The sequence below is a fragment of the Antedon mediterranea genome, chromosome 8 (genome assembly GCF_964355755.1).
Source record: "Antedon mediterranea chromosome 8, ecAntMedi1.1, whole genome shotgun sequence".
Classification (NCBI taxonomy): Eukaryota; Metazoa; Echinodermata; class Crinoidea; order Comatulida; family Antedonidae; genus Antedon; species Antedon mediterranea.
The window spans coordinates 19,263,569-19,283,553 of NC_092677.1; the positions used below are offsets into that span (position 1 = coordinate 19,263,569).

At 36.1% G+C, this 19,985-nt stretch overlaps 1 protein-coding gene and 1 pseudogene across 1 annotated transcript; both read right to left on the reverse strand.

Annotated features, from left to right (window-relative positions):
- Positions 1-42: 42 nt before the first annotated feature.
- On the reverse strand, positions 43-19,954 carry LOC140057295 (lysosomal protective protein-like). The gene is made up of 11 exons (XM_072102891.1): positions 19,896-19,954; positions 12,596-12,769; positions 11,962-12,121; positions 11,310-11,396; positions 8,673-8,831; positions 5,877-5,968; positions 5,215-5,299; positions 4,776-4,910; positions 2,043-2,246; positions 1,327-1,518; positions 43-1,076 (listed from the first exon to the last, which is right to left on the reverse strand). Exons 2-11 carry the CDS (start codon positions 12,760-12,762, stop codon positions 993-995), a joined length of 1,365 nt encoding a protein of 454 aa, XP_071958992.1. The 5' UTR covers positions 12,763-12,769; positions 19,896-19,954; the 3' UTR covers positions 43-992.
- On the reverse strand, positions 15,930-17,189 carry LOC140057297 (uncharacterized; annotated as a pseudogene).
- Positions 19,955-19,985: the final 31 nt, after the last annotated feature.

Consider the following 19,985-nt stretch of genomic DNA (forward strand, 5'->3'; position numbering starts at 1 on the left):
TAATGTATCTGCAATAAAACCATTAATCAAAAAAACAAAGTTTCGTTTTTCAAGGTTGCCTTTATGCTTTTATTTCAAAGTTATCATTAAAAATACAGTTTATTCATAATTTACAGCCCTCTGTTGGGACACCGCTATTATTATTAATACTTCCCTGTGAAACGAGAATGTCAAAAGTGTAGTGCGTAAAAATGTCCTTTGATATTAAATTACACAAAATATATTTGAAAGCATATTTAGAGTTTAATAACAAATATTGAACTGTAGTTTTGGGGTTTAAAAAAACTTATATATAATTAAATGTATTCACTTATAAATACAATCACTTATACTGTTTTAAACACAAAAAAAAGGTTTATAAAATGCTAATTAAAAAATATATAAATTATTGTTATTAATATGATCCGTCTTCACCACTACCCTACAACTGGAATGTTACATACAAATATGCTGCCAACAGTTAATGACTACTACCACAGAACCTTATAACACAAGAATATCCTCTCTGTGATACTCCAGCCCATTAGCTCTATTCTATCCTACAATTCAAAATTATTATGTGATTCCAACAAACAGAAGATTCTTGTTATAAATTATTTGCCACTACCGAATAATAATCACATGCTTGTGCAGTATCACAAAATCATCCTCAACCTCCTTGTTATAAAATTATAATTATAATGTTAGACTTCATTCATCCTTACATCAATTTAACTGTAATTAATACATATCTAATGTTGGGTAATTAAAAAGTACAAAATAGTTTTAAATATTTGTAATCTATGTAATTAATTTTCACTTGTAATACAAAGTAATCCAACCCACAAAAAAAAAACAAAGTTACCATTACACATAAGTACTGGAATAATTTCATATGGCTTCTGCCTATTATATAAGTGGAAGTTAATTGTTTTACTTTTTTGGACTTATGTACAATTACCTTCCACTTACCAAGGTACAAACAAATACCACCACCATGTTCAGTATGACATTTAGTATGGGCGATTATATAAGAAGTTGTAGAGAAGTTGATGAGCAGCATTTGGGTTATCCATCGCTGCCATATGTCCAGCTCCCTATAAAAACAAGCAAACAATTCAAGTCAAGTTTACAATTCTTTAACAAAAACAATTACAAAGGAGAGTGATTCATGACCTTTTCAAAAGCCAGACACTTTTGGGCTTGTATGTTTGGTTATGCATTTTAAGGAGCAACAGAATCTTGGACATAAATCAGGGGCAGTTGCAGGACTATTTTAAGGGGTTACCCAAGAGTCCAGGGACATAATAGAAACCAAATATTTGCGCCACAGAAAAAAAACAATACCTTAATTGTAACAAAGGCCAAGTGGTCTTCATATTCCTGTATGAATCCAGCAATCTGATCATATCCATTGTTATATAGCCATGGACGCCATTGCACAGACACAGTCTTCCCAAGATCCTTCACAAACCACTCGTTACCAAGGGCATTGCAAGTTAAGTCTACATCACCATTGTAAAATAGAAATCGTAACTCCTACAAAGAAAATAATTTAATATTTTTGTCATAATAATAGTATTGAATTTTGTCAATTAAATGAGTTGAAAAGTTGTTCAACAACATTAATTATATAAATATTACTTTCCTGTTTTATAGTAGAACTAATACTGGTAGGGATACACTCAAGTGTATTATATTTTTTTTTAAATTTAACATTATACAATAAGACAGTGATATAGTGAGGACGAAGGAAGACATCGCCTCATTTTTTAAAATCAAATTAATTTAATAAATTCTTATGTTCTCTAAGGGCTTATTTATTTTCCATACATACTTTCTGGATCCATGTCATTTACCAGTAAATAAAGGGAAATAAATATGGCTTGACTTTTATTGGATTAAACTGCACAGGAAAAAACCCTAGAATAGTTCATCAAGTACCAGTCGGATCAACTGCTTAGAATTTTCCTCCATTCAGTTTACGTCCACTACAATCAAAAACTTGCTTGAAATTACAATATTTGTCTAATAAAGCATTTATAAATTGTAAAATATCTTACGTAAAGAGCCAACAGTTTCTTATACATATCCGTTAGATCTTGATACTTCATTACATATGAGTCTGCAATGTTATCATTGCACACAGTCCATGCTGGTACTCCACTATTAATGTGTAGTGCTTGCCGTACATAGGGGTTGTTCAAGTACGTTGTTATGGCAGTAGTGTTAATACATGGTAGGACATTGTCTCCCTTTGATAGGCTCTTTATATAAAAAAAAGTTAAACGGTGTTATCTTTATACCTGGCACAACAATTATTCATTAGTAACTCAATCAAAAATAAATATAGATGACAAATTTCGTTTTTGTAAAAGCACAAGTTAACGGAGTACTTACTCGAACGTTTCGATCTCTATCAGAGATCCTTCTCAACTGACTGCGGAGTGTTAATGCAGCTTGGTCATTCTTGACGTCATCTGTTGATGACGTTGTACGCCTCCGGTTGTAGGTTGGAGGTTGTGCGGGGCTCGGCCAGGTGATGTGTCTATCAAATCATTGTACAAATGCGAGAGTTCGTGGGCTCCAGTGTCCCGGTTCATGGTCTTCTCTTTATTTCTCCTTATATGTAATGATTCTCTAATCTGTCTGTCTTTGCGTTTAGGCTCTTTGGTTAAGATGGTAGCCTCCCAGTTCGGTACATGATTGTGTTTTATGACATGTTCTGTAATGGCAGATTTGTGTATGATCGAAGATGTGGATGTTCTGGAGGCCCTAGTCATTACTCCCCCCGTGTTTGTTGTAACATCTTTTTTGTGATCATTAATTCGTGTTTGTAATGCCCTCCCTGTTTCCCCAATGTAAACTTGTGGACAGTTGCGGCAGGTGACTTCGTAGATTACTCCACATGTATCCATCTTCTCGATTTTATCTTTTGGGTGGACGAGGCTATTCTTGATTTTATTTTGGGGTAGGAAATAGGTTCCGACATTGTGATAGGAGAGAGTGCGTCGTATTCTTTCTGCCATTCCTTTTACATAGGGGATTCCTATGCTACCTCGCATCTTGATCTTTTCCTTCTGTGGTTCGTGTCCTTTGTTCTTTTTTCTTTTTTGGTTTTCCATAACTCTCTGGAAGGACCACTCTGGATACTGGCAGTTGTGTAACGCTTTCTTGATGTTATCCATCTCAACTTTCCTCAAATCCATATCTCCCACTACCTTCTCAGCTCTGTCCACAAGCGTGTTTATAAGCCCCAGTTTGTGTTCGAGTGGATGATGTGAGTTGAAATGTAAATATTGGTCTGTGTGAGTGGGCTTCCGATAGACTGAGGTGGTAACTGTTCCATTGTCATTGAGTGTGATGAGCATGTCCAGGAAAGGTATTGTGTTGTTTGTCATCGATTCTGTGGTGAACTTGATATTGTCAGTTATATCGATGTTATTAAGATGTGTGTTAAATGTATGTACTGTACCTATGGGGATGATAGCTAATACATCATCAACGTATCGTTTCCAATACACAGGCTTGATGTTAGTGGGTGCCGTGTTTATGGCTTGATGTTCGAGCCACTCTAGATACAAGTTCGCCAATATAGGACTTATTGGGCTTCCCATAGCAATGCCTTGTATTTGCCTATAAATGTTACCATTGAACGAGAAATAGGTTTTGTTCACAATTAAACCGAGGAGCTCCATTATGTCTGTCACATGTAGTTTAGTTCTATCCAGAAGTGTCGGATCTGTTGTTAGGCGATTTTCGACAACTTTGAGGGCCTCTTCTCCTCCAACCTACAACCGGAGGCGTACAACGTCATCAACAGATGACGTCAAGAATGACCAAGCTGCAGTAACACTCCGCAGTCAGTTGAGAAGGATCTCTGATAGAGATCGAAACGTTCGAGTAAGTACTCCGTTAACTTGTGCTTTTACAAAAACGAAATTTGTCATCTATACAAAATCGAAGCTAAATGAAATTCTTTCAACAAAAATAAATAAATAGCTGTATTTACTTTGATTCAATTGTAAACTTTTTAGTCATCTTAGAACCTATAGAATAACCATTTATACTGTAATTCACATTGCATTGTGAATATTAATCAAGGGTGTACATTAGGAACTGACACAGCGTGTATATGTACGTATATATGTCGAATATAGAAGGGCAAGAAGATAAATTGCTGAAAATGACTAATAATAGCGACATGCTCAAAATTGGCAAAACGATCGTAGCCTACTTTTTCAAACTCATTTGCAAACTACAGAAAAATAACCTCGTAGAACCAGTTGGTAGGTTATTAAATCCACGTCCTAAAAAGGGATTCTCCACTTGTCGCAATTTCAAAAGCCAGTTTGCTCTTCCTATCTAATAAGTGCATTTGTTTTTTCACTGCCCTACCTGTGATTTACGAAATGTATCAGGGATAAGTGTGCGATTAATTAATTAATATTCAACGCAATAAGTGAATGACATTAATTAATCAGGTCCTTAACATAGCCTATTGTGTGCGGCTTTTCAAGAAACATTAGTGTTCAAAGTATAAGCATGTTCTTATATTCAGTGACTTCGAATGACCAATTTAGTAGTATTAATACAGAATAAATACATTTACATATAGATATTAAAAGGTATGTTATTGCACAAGTATATAATAGCAACAGGTTACACTGTCATGTCAATGGACCTTCCCGGAGTCCATTGTTGTAACACTATAACTGTTTACTGGAGATAGCATACAGTGAATTTTTTCATTTAACAGGGTGAATGAATTAAACTGATAGTTGCCTATCAAATACCTTTCTACTGAATAGGTCCTCTCCATGTTTGCTGTACTTGTCACGGCTTGGGTATTTCTTGCTCTCTACACAGTCAGAATTTAGATTGTAAATGTTCAGTCCAACAGATGTGACCATTTGGTAAATTCCATTTACCTAAACAGGCAAAAATGTTTAAAAGATTTACATTTCACAGGTTGTATTTTTGCCAATTTTAATTTGATATACAGTAACTGCTAATTAAAGTGGGGAAGAAATGTGTCATTGTTTGTTTTATTTTAAATTTGTTTTAAAAATAATATTTAAATTATGCATTTTATGATTTCCCCATTATTATGATGAATACATTTTTATTCCCATTAATAATTGGAGCTGGATGTTTTCATACACACACTATTTGCAAACTTCACATAGCATAACGTGGTAAAAAACTACTACAGTATATTGCAATATTACTTACAGTATCTGTACAGTTACTATTGGTGTTATTGAAGTAAGAACACTGGTCGTCTTCACAACATTGGTCTTGAAGTAATGTCCACTTGCTAAACACACATGATATAAAAATTATATATGTAATATAATAAATTGCTTGTAATAGGCAGACTTCACAATGAGAGATTCAATCTTTCTACATCATCAACAATCTATATTATAATTCACCAAATCTCTTTGCATATGTCTGTCTGTCTGTGTTTATTCAGAGACTAGGGGGTTGCATGGTCTTCAAACTTGGTGGGTGGGTGCAGCTCGGTATAAGAAAGAGCAAGTTTGGTCAAGGTCAAAATTTTAAAATTGCTCCAATCGAGCTGAAACTTTTTAAAACTTGGTGTGCAGGTGCAGCTCTTTTCTCATGAAGAAATTGCAAATATTAAACCTGTTGTAAAATCACAAATTTGTATACCAACTTTACAGAATTGTTAAAAGAGCCCAAGACCTAAAAACCTTTTCTTCAGGCAATGTGTCAAACACTTTTTTATAAATATATAAAATAGGAGTAATAGTAATTTCTAATAACTGAAAAACAGAATAGTTCCCAGAGGAGCTTGGCCTTCAACTAAGCAAGATCTTGGTTGACAATTAGTTCAAGACTTTGTATGATAATGTTATATACATGCTTACTCATTTCCAATCAATCCATGGTAATAAATATATGGAACGATTGAGTCTACATTCTTCTGTACACTGTTCAATCCATTCCCAGAAGCAATACCCTAAAATATAAAAAGTACTTAAATAATTGCCAAATAATAAGTTTATTAACATATTACATTGAGTCATTCATTTAGCACTCCTATCATTTGGTTAAACCTGGTTGTTTGGGTGGTGGTTGTTTGGGTGGTGGTTGTTTGGGTGGTGGTTGTTGGGTGGTGTTTGTTTGGGTGGTGTTTGTTTGGGTGGTGGTTGTTTGGGTGGTGGTTGTTTGGGTGGTGGTTGTTTGGCTGGTGGTTGTTTGGGTGGTGGTTGTTTGGGTGGTGGTTGCTTGGGTGGTGGTTGCTTGGGTGGTGGTTGCTTGGGTGGTGGTTGCTTGGGTGGTGGTTGTTTGGGTGGTGGTTGTTTGGGTGGTGGTTGTTTGGGTGGTGGTTGTTTGGGTGGTGGTTGTTTGGGTGGTGGTTGTTTGGCTGGTGGTTGTTTGGCTGGTGGTTGTTTGGCTGGTGGTTGTTTGGCTGGTGGTTGTTTGGCTGGTGGTTGTTTGGCTGGTGGTTGTTTGGCTGGTGGTTGTTTGGCTGGTCAGTCAGTAAAAATGTACATTAAAATGTTATAATTTGTAATTTGAAAATATTAATAACCAATTGTTTTTTGTACATACAAAGAACAACTCTACAGTATGTTAATAATAACAACCATGCACAACATAGCAACAAAGACTGTTCACACTGACATGTACCTGCATACACATGCTTGAGTGCTCATAGCCCCTTTCTCACAGATGTGCCTGCAATACAGTGCTGGCGTCGTGCCGGTATCGTTACCGGCATATACCCATTCTCATCGGACTATCGTGCCGGAAATATAACCGGTATATACCGGCTTTCTGGGTGTGTAGAAAACAACGACCTCGAATTGGACGACCCCAACGACCCGGGCGACCTCGAATTGGACGACCTAGAATTGGACGACACGAAACCGACGACCCCTATAGCCTAGCCTAGGCCTAAGTGTGGTATAACATCCCAAAGCCGAACATAGCCAAAGATCTTTAAACCATACCTTATATAATACTCGCAAGCAAACAATTGATTGAAAAAATACAGAAATATCGCCATTTGATACTGAATGTGTCGACACGAACAAACGAACAGATATGGAACGCCAAGAGTGCATCATTAAAACTGCATTCGACTCGATTAAATACATCTCGTCTTCTTATAACAAACAATATAGGCCTACCAAGCAGCGTGTTGTGAACATGTGCATGAGGAGGGCCATAAGAAAGCTTTACATTTCACACATGCATTGTATACGGTCAAACTTTACCCGCCGCTGAAAAGGGGGCCGTTTTGACCTGGTTTGCCATGTTTATGATATTTCGTGTGCTAATCGAGTCGAATGCAGTTTTAATGATGCACTCTTGGCGTTCCATATCTGTTCGTTTGTTCGTGTTGACACATTCAGTATCAAATGGCGATATTTCTGTATTTTTTCAATCAATTGCTTGCTTGCGAGTATTAAGGTATGGTTTAAAGATCTTTGGCTATGTTCGGCTTCGGGATGTTATACCACACTTAGGCCTAGGCTATTACCCCTAATAATTAGGGGTCGTCGGTTTCGTGTTATGGGTCGTCGGTTTCGTGTTATGGGTCGTCCAATTCTAGGTCGTCCAATTCGAGGTCGCCCGGGTCGTTGGGGTCGTCCAATTCGAGGTCGTCGCTTTCTACACACCCCCGGCTTTCTGTGAGAAAGGAGTCGGGCATATTCGGCCAATATAAAGTCTCTGACAAAATAATTATTGAGGGCGTCCTTTATTGTTGTGTTATTGTGTTATACCACACTTAGGCCTAGGCTATTACCCCTAATAATTAGGGGTCGTCGGTTTCGTGTTATGGGTCGTCCAATTCGAGGTCGCCCGGGTCGTCCAATTCGAGGTCGTCGCTTTCTACACACCCCCGGCTTTCTGTGAGAAAGGAGTCGGGCATATTCGGCCAATAAAAAGTCTCTGACAAAATAATTATTGAGGGCGTCCTTTATTGTTATTATTTTTGTCTAGCGATGATATGGCGGCGAATGTTAAGTTACAGATTATTATCTTCCTTTATAGCATATTTATGCAATACATGCTATGTACAGTATATTGTGCATATATTATACAGGTATAGCAATTAATTTGCCGTCATCGGCAATCTGTAAAACACCTTAGAAGGCTGTAGGCCTACAATTTACAAGGCGACGAAAGGTCAGGCACCAACAAAGAGCTATGTTATGGCCTAGCCTAGCGGCCTATAGATTATGCTACAAATCTCTTCTTGTCCCCTTATTTTAAGCAGCTCTCTTATCTCATTATCCCTCCAGTTCGACATTATTATTGTTAATTGAATTGAATAGGCGCCAAAGTGATACACTTGACCGCGCAAGGTGTCAAAGCCTCGACGGGGAACCCCGGAATATAACGGCGATACCTTCTCACAGAATGCCCGTCTGGCATTGCGGGGAATATCCCTAGAATATTACTAGGTCTAAAGCAGGTAATGTCGATCCCGGCATGGTGCCGGCATGATGCCAAGACGACCCGTTCTCACAGAAAACCATACCTGCATGGTAATGGTATATTCCCGCAATATTCCTGGCACACAACTCTGTGAGAAAGGGGCTCACTGACATGTACCTGCATACACATGCTTGAGTGCAATGGTTCCTATCAACATACTGTATGAACTAAAAACAAAACAAGGCTTACTATCTCAATTATGTGTAACTTACTTTCAGATTCATGCCTTCTGCTTCATTAATCATCTTCATTGCTAATAAAGTGACATAAACCGAGGCATAACTTTCCCCTACCAGGTACAATGGATTCACCTTAAAACCACTGTACTTTGTGAAGAATGATTGTAAAGCAGCATAATGATCTTCTGTGATCTATTGAAACAACAGAATTAAAGTTTATTAAACAAAAATTGACAGGGAACCAAAACCCTTAATTTTTAACCTTTAAAAACATTATATTATACTAGAGGGTGAGCTCGCTCCCCCTCTAGGAAGTGTAGACGATGGTTCTCGGAATGATAAAAATGTTCTCCTTGTACGTTTTCTGTCGGTTACCATCATTGAAAATGCTTGACATTCGTAAAACTAAACTACTCTGTGGGCCTGTTTCTGCTGCAACTGCTCAAAATACGGTATAAAATACAGTATTTTTTATACCGTATTTTTTAGTACCCCGTTTCTGCTAACAATACTTCTTGGGTGGTCGTGTTAAATTTCATCCTTTTTACCCAAATGGTTATTCATTTATTTGGTCAATAATTAAAATTCGCAATAAAGGAAGTTCACTTTCAACAGTCTTGCTCTAGTGATGGGGACAAGTAATTCGTTGCCTCCCCGAGTTATTGTCTTTTTGTTGTACTGCTTTCGCAGGCTCTTCAGCTTTGAGTTTACTTGCTTTGGAGACAATTAGTCATTAATTCCGTACTCCTGCTTTATTTTTTTAGAAATGTCTTTATAAATGTGGTTGTCCCTTTTATTACTGTACCTTTTAGTTGGCCGGACATTTTAGCTTCCCCACCCCACACAGATTTATATAGTAAATACTGTGACGTCTTTGCTCCACATTTTTGTGTAAAACAGCTGACAGCGACAGAAAATAAAAACACGCTGTTGACCTCATGTCGCAGGTAAAAAAATACGGTATTTTTTATTGGCAGCAGAAAAGGGTACAAAAAATACGGTATAAATTTGTAAATACCGTATTTTATCCACAAATTTTGTGGAAAAAATACGGTATACAAAATATGGTATTTTTTTTATGAGCGCAGTTTCTGCTGCCAAAAAAATATGGTATATAGGCCTATACGGTATTAAAAAAATACCGTATAACATACGGTATTTTCTTGGCAGCAGAAACAGGGCCTGTTTCACAGTGTTTTAGATGATTAATAACATTTTAAAGTATAGTGTTTATTGTTTGGTAGGGCCCTTTGGGGAGGCGGGGTTCATTTGAGGGAGGTGCTTATTCGAGGGATATATGTTCATTTTTTTAGTTTTAATAATATGGTAACATTTATAATCAAATGAAATCCTCTAATAGATATGAAAAGTGGTAAAAAAGAATAACAAATGCTTGGTAAATTGTAGATAACAGTGCGATGAATTCTACTACAAATAGTATAATGATTATTATTCAAAGTGATGTTTTATTGGAGAGGCGTTTATTCAAATAAATACCATCCTAATAATTATTAATACATTATTTAATTTAAACATCTTTTGAAACTAACTGCCGTGACAGAGTGGGCCCAAGAAAGAAGACATTACAGCTTGCAACATGGGCAGACATCTCGGTCCTAACGGGACACAGATAGCCTACAGTTATTCCTGCCAGCTTACTCAATCAAATATCGGGATTTCACTCGATTTTAAACAAAATGTCTTATCATCAAATCTCCCTATGTACCGTAATTTTATAATACTATTTCCCACAATATATTCAGATTCTTTATGGCGTATATTTAATTTGATCTTTATTAATTTGCAGAGTAATTTTTATTTTTTAACTACTGTACCTTCACACACGCGCGGTCCGTTCCTAAAATAAACAAAAAACTGAAATGGCTAGTCCTATCGGTTTTTTCCTTCCTTCTTCCAAAGGGACACTATTTATTGATGGAAAGTGCCTGTTTCCAGTCACCTTTAGGGTCAAATCTATTATTTTAACTGCTCCCTTGTGTATAAAAGAGAGAAAATAGTTAAAACCAGGTTGTTGCAAGGTGAACCCGGAAATTACTTTGACCCGCGAAGAATTGAAATTGAGTAGAAAATCTACTGTTGAAATCATAAATTTTGTTAAAAAACTCTTTATAAAGATAGAAATATGGAACAATAGCGTCGATGTGAAAACTAATGTTATCAAATCTACGTTTCGCGGTACATCTGAGATAGATAGGGTAGGTATCCAAGGCGGAGATTTGTACCGAAGTTTTTGCATTGTGCTCGCCTATGTCAGAATTAACCATAATTTATAATATAGATTGTGACATTACTCTCAGTTATACCAATTTCATTATTCATTAATTTGTCATCAAATCTGTTGATAAGGATGTTTAGGCTATGGCACTGCAATGGCACAACATAGCTAGTGCAAGGTATCTCCCAACAGTGCAATCTACAACAGATACTCTTCATTAATTAAAAGAACAACAATGGGTAAAGCTACAGTACCATTCTGTATAGATTCACACTAGAATCTCAAGTTTTCTTTTTTGTACAGGGCTAAAATCTGATAATTATTAATTAACTAGCAATTCAATTAAATTACTCTAATCTTCAAACATTTATTATAATAAAGGGGTTACTGAGTGTAGATATCATGTACTACAAATGTTAATAATAAAATAATACCTGGTCATCATCAGTCTTGTATTGTTTATCATCTGAAAATGAATATCCTACACCGGCTGGTGATTCAAGATACAGCACGTTTGCAAACTAGAAAAAGTTAATTCTTATTAGTTCTTACTACTGATAAAGATACATTCACAAGCCTGGGTAAAACAAAATAAATGGGAATATAGTATTTAAAGACAGTTGAGTTATAATTAATTCATTATCGGTATATTACCAGGAGGTTTCAAATTTTTCTATGCCTGATTTCGCCTGTGTTAACCATCAATTTCAGTATTTTTACAGTGCTGAATTGTGTTTATTGTATTATAATATATACAGAATATGCCTGTATATATGCCTGTATAGCATAGAGAAAATGAATGCTAATTTTGAACATGATGAAGTCATTAAAATAAAGATTTTCTGAAGAAATTTTTCTAAGCACGTATTAACATTTGTCAAGGAAATTGTAGAAGCAAGATGCGCGTTCTTTTAAACGTGATGAAATATTCTGAAGAGACAAATAATGTTAAATGAATGTTAAATTTTAGGAACCATGTTTTTATCATGTCTGCATGCTGTTTGGTTTTTATGGTAAGGCCTTTTAGAAGAAACTAACAGTCAATTGAGGAATGAATTCGCGTTTAATAGTTCATACTAAACTTACTGAGTTCCAGCTATATTCATTGTAATCTAGATTAACTCCATCATCATTTACTATAAATGGTCCATTCTCTGCAAATAGGCTGAATAATGAGCTACATCCTGGTCCACCATACAAAAACACTATGATAGGGTCAGTTATCTTATGTGTTGAAGTTATTAGCCTGCACAAAAATTAAAATGAATAGTTAACTTTTAAAATTAAAATTAAATAACATATTTTTCTTGGCACACAAAGATTGCCAAGAGTAAAAGTCACTTTCCTACAGAGATGTGGGAATTCGGCTCTACTTAAGGTTCTCTACACAAAGTCTCAAAACAAGTCTTTGGGAGTTAAGATCATTTTGTGAGAAAAAATCCTGACATCTAGGAGGACTCCACTTTATGCACCTACGGTATATTAAAAAAAATATAGCATATAGACACATTGGCTGGGCCAAAACATCTTAGGATTCTGACTAAAATTTAAAATGTTTTTCGAGGTCTATAGGAGATATTCTAGTTTTCCAATCAACTGTACCATTACTGTATTATTGGATATTTACATTTAATACCGTTTTTTTAGTTTTTAAAACATTGTTTTATACACAGTGTGTGTAAAGTGTAAATATTATATGAAAAAATCAAAGATTTTGTACCAGTAATGTAATTGTTTTGTTCCAGTTGCTTTGAGGTAACCTGAATAATGTGGAAAAGCTGGTTGCTTCAGTAAGCCTGGCAAGCTTAGAACCTCATCTGGATTTGTGGCAGCCATGACAACCATGAACAATGCAGAAAACACACAACATAATCGTACTTGCTTCATGGTGATCCTGCATGGATATAAATTTGGTGAAAACAATACCAATTGTAATATTACAAATATAGTATTTGAAATACACTGCATCTACTAATCTATTTAATGTTAAAGTACAGTAATACACAAATAATAAATGTCAATTTCAATTTCAACTTAACATTTATTTCTTCCTTCAAGAAAATGAACATAATATATTCAGGTAAAGTATATAACGAGAAGAATAAAGAATGATAAATATTATGATGATTAAAAAGTAATCAATAAAAGGAAGTAGGCAGTGCCCAATAACAAAAGGAAGTATGCAGTGCCCAATAACAAAAGGAAGTAGGCAGTGCCCAATAACAAAAGGAAGTAGGCAGTAGCCAATAACAAAAGGAAGTAGGCAGTGGCCAATAACAAAAGGAAGTATGCAGTGGCCAATAACAAAAGGAAGTAGGCAGTGGCCAATAACAAAAGAAAGTAGGCAGTGGCCAATAACAAAAGGAAGTAGGCAGTGGCCAATAACAAAAGGAAGTAGGCAGTGGCCAATAACAAAAGGAAGTAGGCAGTGGCCAATAACAAAAGGAAGTAGGCAGTGGCCAATAACAAAAGGAAGTAGGCAGTGCCAATAACAAAAGGAAGTAGGCAGTGCCAATAACAAAAGGAAGTAGGCAGTGGCCAATAACAAAAGGAAGTAGGCAGTGGCCAATAACAAAAGGAAGTAGGCAGTGGCCAATAACAAAAGGAAGTAGGCAGTGCCCAATAACAAAAGGAAGTAGACAGTGGCCAATAAGATAGAAATCTTGTGGCGTTTGAGTGATGGTTAAGTTGAAAATAGAATACAAACATTCAATTTGTTTTAATACTTTTATTTAATATCGTATACATATAAACTGGTAAAGTACACAAAGGAAAATTTAGTTATCGTTTATTTTATTATTGGTGATAGAAAACGTCACCATTTACATATGTCGAGTTACGAAAAAGCAGTCAGCGCATGACACATGCAGCAGCTCGAAGTGTCTTACTCAATATTTGTTACTCTCTACTAGGCCCTATCTAGGCCTAGGGCGAGGCCTTGCTTGTACACCAGCACGCAAGTTCGCCGCAGCGCAAAGTCGCCTAAACACAAAATCGCCCTTACGTTAAAATAGTTTAAATTCAAAATTCAATTAACGTTTTTTATTTATTTTTTTGTTGCCAAGTATGGAAAATATCTTACCAGACTAGCTAGACAAAGAAGAGGTAATAGTATTCTCGGTTTTATTTTGGTCTGGTATTTTGTATGGAGCGCCACTAGATATGCTGTTTCATATCGGTTGTGTTTGATATTGATCACGCTTTATTTTGGTCTCGCTAAATGTTACAGTATCATTATGAATATGTTTATCTAAATTATTTGTGTTTTCAGTTTTATGTTACAGGTTTCAATGAAGTAATGTGCTTTTTGAAAATCATTAAACAAAGTTTCTTGTTTTGTTGCATTTCTAAAAAGATTACCACTGATTTGAAGTTTCGAAAATGTTGATAATAATGATTTAAAAATTTGTCACCAGAGCCTGCCTACTTTATTAAATATTTTTAGACAACAATTAGGATTCTTTCTATGATCTACAAGTTGATACCAGCTCTTATTTTAGGATAACAATAAATGTATTTATTTTGTGATAGGGCGATTTTGTTTTAGGGCGACTTTGTATTAGGGCGACTTTGTAATGGGACGACGACTTGACATCCTCTAGTTTCACCATACAGATATTATTCTTGGTTTCAATCGGCGAAAACAAATCTCCGCATGATTTCTGGCTATTGTCATGGGCCGGCCGCCAGGTATATGGCCGAAATGTGCGACATGTTTTGACTTTTGTGGCGTTTCATGAAATTTGGCGCTCTATAATGGAGGAAGGATCTAAATCTCCCTACTCCAATCCAGGAGTTCCTCTACGCATGCCCAGATATATACTACGTCATATGTATCATATTTTACTTGCGGTCAGGCCATGTAGTATTTACTCGCATATTGCTAATGCTTTTTTATACCGTATATATCGCTTTCCCAAATCATCCCACAGTTATATACAGTAGGCTAATTTACCTACAATTCACATGAAATTAAAGTGGATACCAAACATTTGCAGTTTAAAAAGTATTTAATCTGGTTATGTTTATGCTGTAGGGAAAAGATCATCGTAAACGAATACTAATCATGCCTACTATTCCAGAATCCACTGTACACAGTCGTATACCTGCCCTGAAGACTGACAAATAAGAAATTTATTATTATTATTAATTAATTTAATATGATTTTAAAATGAGTTACCAGAGCCACAATTACGAATCTTTCTTCAACCTACGCGTGGATACAGCTCATTTTTTAGGATAATATAATAAATGTATAAAAGTGATATAGTAGGCCTTTGTATAGATTGGTTAAAACAAACAGCATTATGTAAGACAATAAGTGTTATAGGCTACCTATTGATCATTTACATTTAGTGACAAGTTATATGTCTATTGTTATTTAATATTATTATGGTTATGACTTTTCAAAATAAAGTTTTACAATATATGCAGCTATTTTAGTAAAATTAAGACGCACATTTTGACCATGGAAAAACCAGTAGTACAGTTATGCATGTTTTAAGCGCGTGCAACACGACTCTTGGTCGGTCGGTAAACACTAACTCAAATTGTATATGGCCTTGTTTAAAAGTGGAATCCCCGGTCAGCAGAAACACGTAGCAGCTGTGAGGAAACAGCTGCCAGAAGGCACAGCTCCGATTGGTTTCAGAAATTGTGATTCGCCTTTTAATCAACAGCACAGTGATCATTTTACTAAGAAATTCATTTCAACCTTTTGGTTTAAAACAATCTAATTATCAAACCTAATAAATATCCCCATATCGGGTGTTCATTTAATTTTAAATTAAACAAGACTGTAGACAGTGAAGATTTCGAACGCGACTGACATCATTGTAAAATTCGGAGTAATTACGAGTTTTTCTCGCTGCTGAGCTAGCGCATCGTTTAACTTTTAAGTGATGGGAGCGTTGCCAATCGAGACTACTACTAGACTACACGGCCAGGATTCCCCTTATACATGTTCCATGTTAGGCCATGTAAAAAAAAACAACAGTTGATCGTCCTGGTTTTCTAAAAAAAGGAAGGAAGAGGCTCTTTTTATTTTTATTTTTTATTTTTCCAAGATGGCGACTCACTACCGTATTTTCTTGAATAAACATGCCGCTATGAATAAAAATCACTCCCACCCCTCGCATACACCCTTCCTGACAATTCAAATAAATATGGTAAGTACTGTAAGATGTCTAAACAAACATAAGTATACAGAACAGCAAATATTAAAATACACCTTTTTTTTTATTTTATCAGGGGGTCACAATAAAAGTCCTTTTTGTACACTTTGACTTTATATCAAACTTCTGGATATTATTAGCCTACTGTGGCACAAATGCTCTAGTGTTTTTCCTTTTGGGTGTTTTGCCTGATTCCTTGCATTCACTACAAAGTGGATAATTCATGTTCTCAATTGATAAATTGTGCTCAGTTCCACAATAAAAGCACAGGGGGTCTGTGAATGTTATGTAATAAGCTGCTTCGAGAGGCAGGGCACATGTCATTTTGTCATTGACAAAAACAATAGAATCGTCCTCTCCCAGGATGTCTTGAAAACAAGTTCCACATGAATACGACAGTGTGTCCAGTTCTCGTTCCAAGAGCTGCCCTTGGTCACGCTTCAGAACATGTGCTGCATAACATACTCGCCACTTGAGGCATTCTTCACACTAGAATAAAGAATGAAAAAGAGTAGGGGTAAATATATGGTAAATTCAGTTGTGTTGAAAGAATTCTGAACATGACAATAATATGATAATATGACATCCAAAGAGGGAGGGAATATCAATGCATACACACATATTTTAAACAGGACGTGGGTCATGTACCCGAACACGTCCGTAAACATCTAGCCTATATATATGGGACAGTTTCAACCCAGCCGGGTCGATTCACCCCTCTATGGATAGGCAAACTCTACACTCTCTCGCGACAATATGCTAGCCTACAGTTTTGTTACTTCTGTATGAACATTTTTTACCGAACAATTACTCACCTCCGTAGTTTGGTATTGGTCTCCTATCGGTCCACCTTGATCGAATTCGCCGCCTGCAAAATCAGAGAAAATGTCTGCGAGAGTACGTCGGCCGTCCACTACACCGTTCTCGCATACCAAGGGCCGGCTTCACGATTTTTGTTGCAGTCCGAATCGAAACACAAATAAAAACCATGTTGTTTAACTACTATCTAGTCTAGCAGTATCCTACTATCCTAGATCAAATTATTATGTAACAATTGATAAAAGGACTAAAAAGTAGGCCTACCAAGGAACCAATAATTATAAATATTAATAGTGTATACTGTAACTCAAATGTATAGAATATATCTGTTATGCGCGATTTGAACGATTTGCGCAATTTGAAATTGCGCAAAAAAAATCCTTGCGCAATTTGAATTGAAACATGTGTTTCAAATTGCGCAAGCAACGTATTAAATTGCGCAAGTAATCTGCAAATTGCGCAAGGTTTTTCGACAGATTGTGAAATCATGCACACCCATATTTTTATAGTAATTTCTAAGAATGATTCAAAATTAAAGATAAATATCGCATTTCCTTATTTTAGTAGTGCAAATATTGTTATAAGTTAGCATACCGTCGAAGAACCGACGAAGGAAAATGAAGCGGTGGTGTTCCACCAGGCGGGCGCGGCGCGGGCGGCCGGCTATAGCCTACTACTCTAGCCTAGCTAGGGTCTGGACTACTGATACTGACTAGGTTACATGGCCTAGCTTAAACTAATATTAAAAACTTAAAAAGTGAGTATTAAACATTATCTTCATTGAAATGGTCTTATTTATATAATAAAATACTACATTTTAAACTCCTCTGCCTAGGCCTAGCCTAGCCATGTATGGGAAAATTTACAGTTCGTTTTCAAATTGCGCAAAGGTGTCATATTGCGCAAGAACTATCTTGCGCAATTTACAAATTGTGCAGCGCAATTTAAAATTGCGCAAAGATTTTCTTGCGCAATTTGAAATTGCGCAAGTTGATTGCGCAATTTGAAATTGCGCAAAAAAATCCTTGCGCAATTTTAAATTGCGCAAGAATTCTTTGCGCAATTTCAAATTGCGCAAGGATTTTTTTGCGCAATTTCAAATTGCGCAAATCGTTCAAATCGCGCATAACATATCGATAGAAACGGAAGGTAGAACCAAAAACATGTGTTCTCCAAATCCAGTCGTTTTTTGCTTCACGGCAACATTTTTAAGGAGTAGCGAGAATATAGCGGCTGTGAAAATTCTAATTAGATCCAGACGTTTATGTAAAATATTATACCCATGATGAGTGTAATTCAAAATATTCATACATTCAACGGCAGTGATACCTCTATCATCGCTGACCTATAATCAAAGAATATGACCTCAAATTTATCGCAGTCGACGATGTGTATAATAGATGGCTCCCGACGGCTGTGGATCACGAAAAAAGAAAGAGCTAGGCCTAGCTTTCGACAAAGGTACAACATGAATCAATGTTTTATATACAAAATATCGAAATAAAAAATAAAATAAAAATTGATGCGGCCTGAAAAAAGCATGCGGGCGGGGACGATCAACTGTTGTTTTTTTTTATATGGCCTTATTTTGAGTTCAATTTGCTCAAAAATATCAATTGCGTAATTTTACACACTATTTCAATGTTTAGGGGCAACTTTGCGATGGGGCGACTATGCCGGGGCAACTTTGTGACAGGCGAGTTTGTGACGGGCGACTTTGCAATGGGGCGACTTGACTAGCATCCTGTATTAGCTAGTAGTAGTAGTACTACTAGGCCTGGCCCTACTAGAGGCTAGAGTAGTAGAGAGAGTAGGCTAGTTAGTATAGCCGTATAGCCTAGTCTATTAGCCTCTAGGGCGCTAGTTCCGTTTCGCACCTGTCGTTTATTTCGACTCAAAATTGGTTAACTAACTTTATCGTGAGTACCACACCTTAGAATTAGCCCTCAAAAATACTTTTACGAAGGAGATCACACAAAAGTAAAAAATAAATCCTTTAAATTGATGAATTTACAGACGTGTTTCTCGCACATTCGGTTCGTGAATTTCGCATACTCCATGTTCAATGTTGTTGTTTATATGGAGTGCCAAAAGAGCAATCATAATAGAGGGCTAAAAACTCAGTAAATTGCGTATATTTAATGCATTTATTGGTGAAAATTACGTTCAATTTTATCATATTTTGTCAATGTTAATGCAACAAAAATATTACTGTTGATACTGTACATGGTTTTTGCAGGAACTTTTAGGAATGAAAATCGACAAATTCATCATCATATTACATGTACTGTAGGGGTATACCTGATCTAAATAATATTCCTCTTTCTTAGTCTTACTCTTAGGCCTAGGGTTGGTTGCTATTTGAAAACAGCAAATTATTAGCAGTAAAATGTTACAGCATTTTTATTGACAAAATATATTAAAATTAAACGTGTATTTCAATAATAAATGCATTAAAAGAAGACGCATTCCACTGAGTTTTTAACCATCTATTGTTGTTGCTCTTCTGGCGCTCCATAGAAACGAAAATATTGAACTTCGAGTATGCTAAATTCGCGAACGGTATGCGAGAAACATGTCTGTAAAATCATCAATTTAAGGATTTATTTGTTACTTTTTATGTGATTCTTCTTCATAAAAGTACTTAATGAGGCCCAATTTTAAGGTGTGGTATTCACAATAAGTTGCTTAACAATTTGGAGTCAAAAGGAAGTCGAAATAAAAACAGGTGCGAAACGGAACTAGCGCCGCCTCTAGCTAGGCTTAGGCTAGGTAGGCCCTACTAGCTAGAGTTAGACCTAGCCTAGCTAGGCCTACTAGGCCTCTAGCCTACTACTAGCCTAGCTAGTAGGCCTAGTCTCTAGAGCAAGTAGGTAGCACTACAGTATTATGAATAAAGGCCTCCTAGAGTTAAGTCGTTAAGTCTACCAACTAATAATCAGATGTCAGTGTATATGACGACAAGACCTACTACCATCAATCAACAGACATACTGTATATTTAGAAGAAGAAAAAGTTAACACAAACCTCTTTTTTTTTTCAACAACTCGGCTACTGCTGATTCTTTAGCAGTTATATCATGTGACTGAGTGAATTTTATATCACGTGATCTGATTT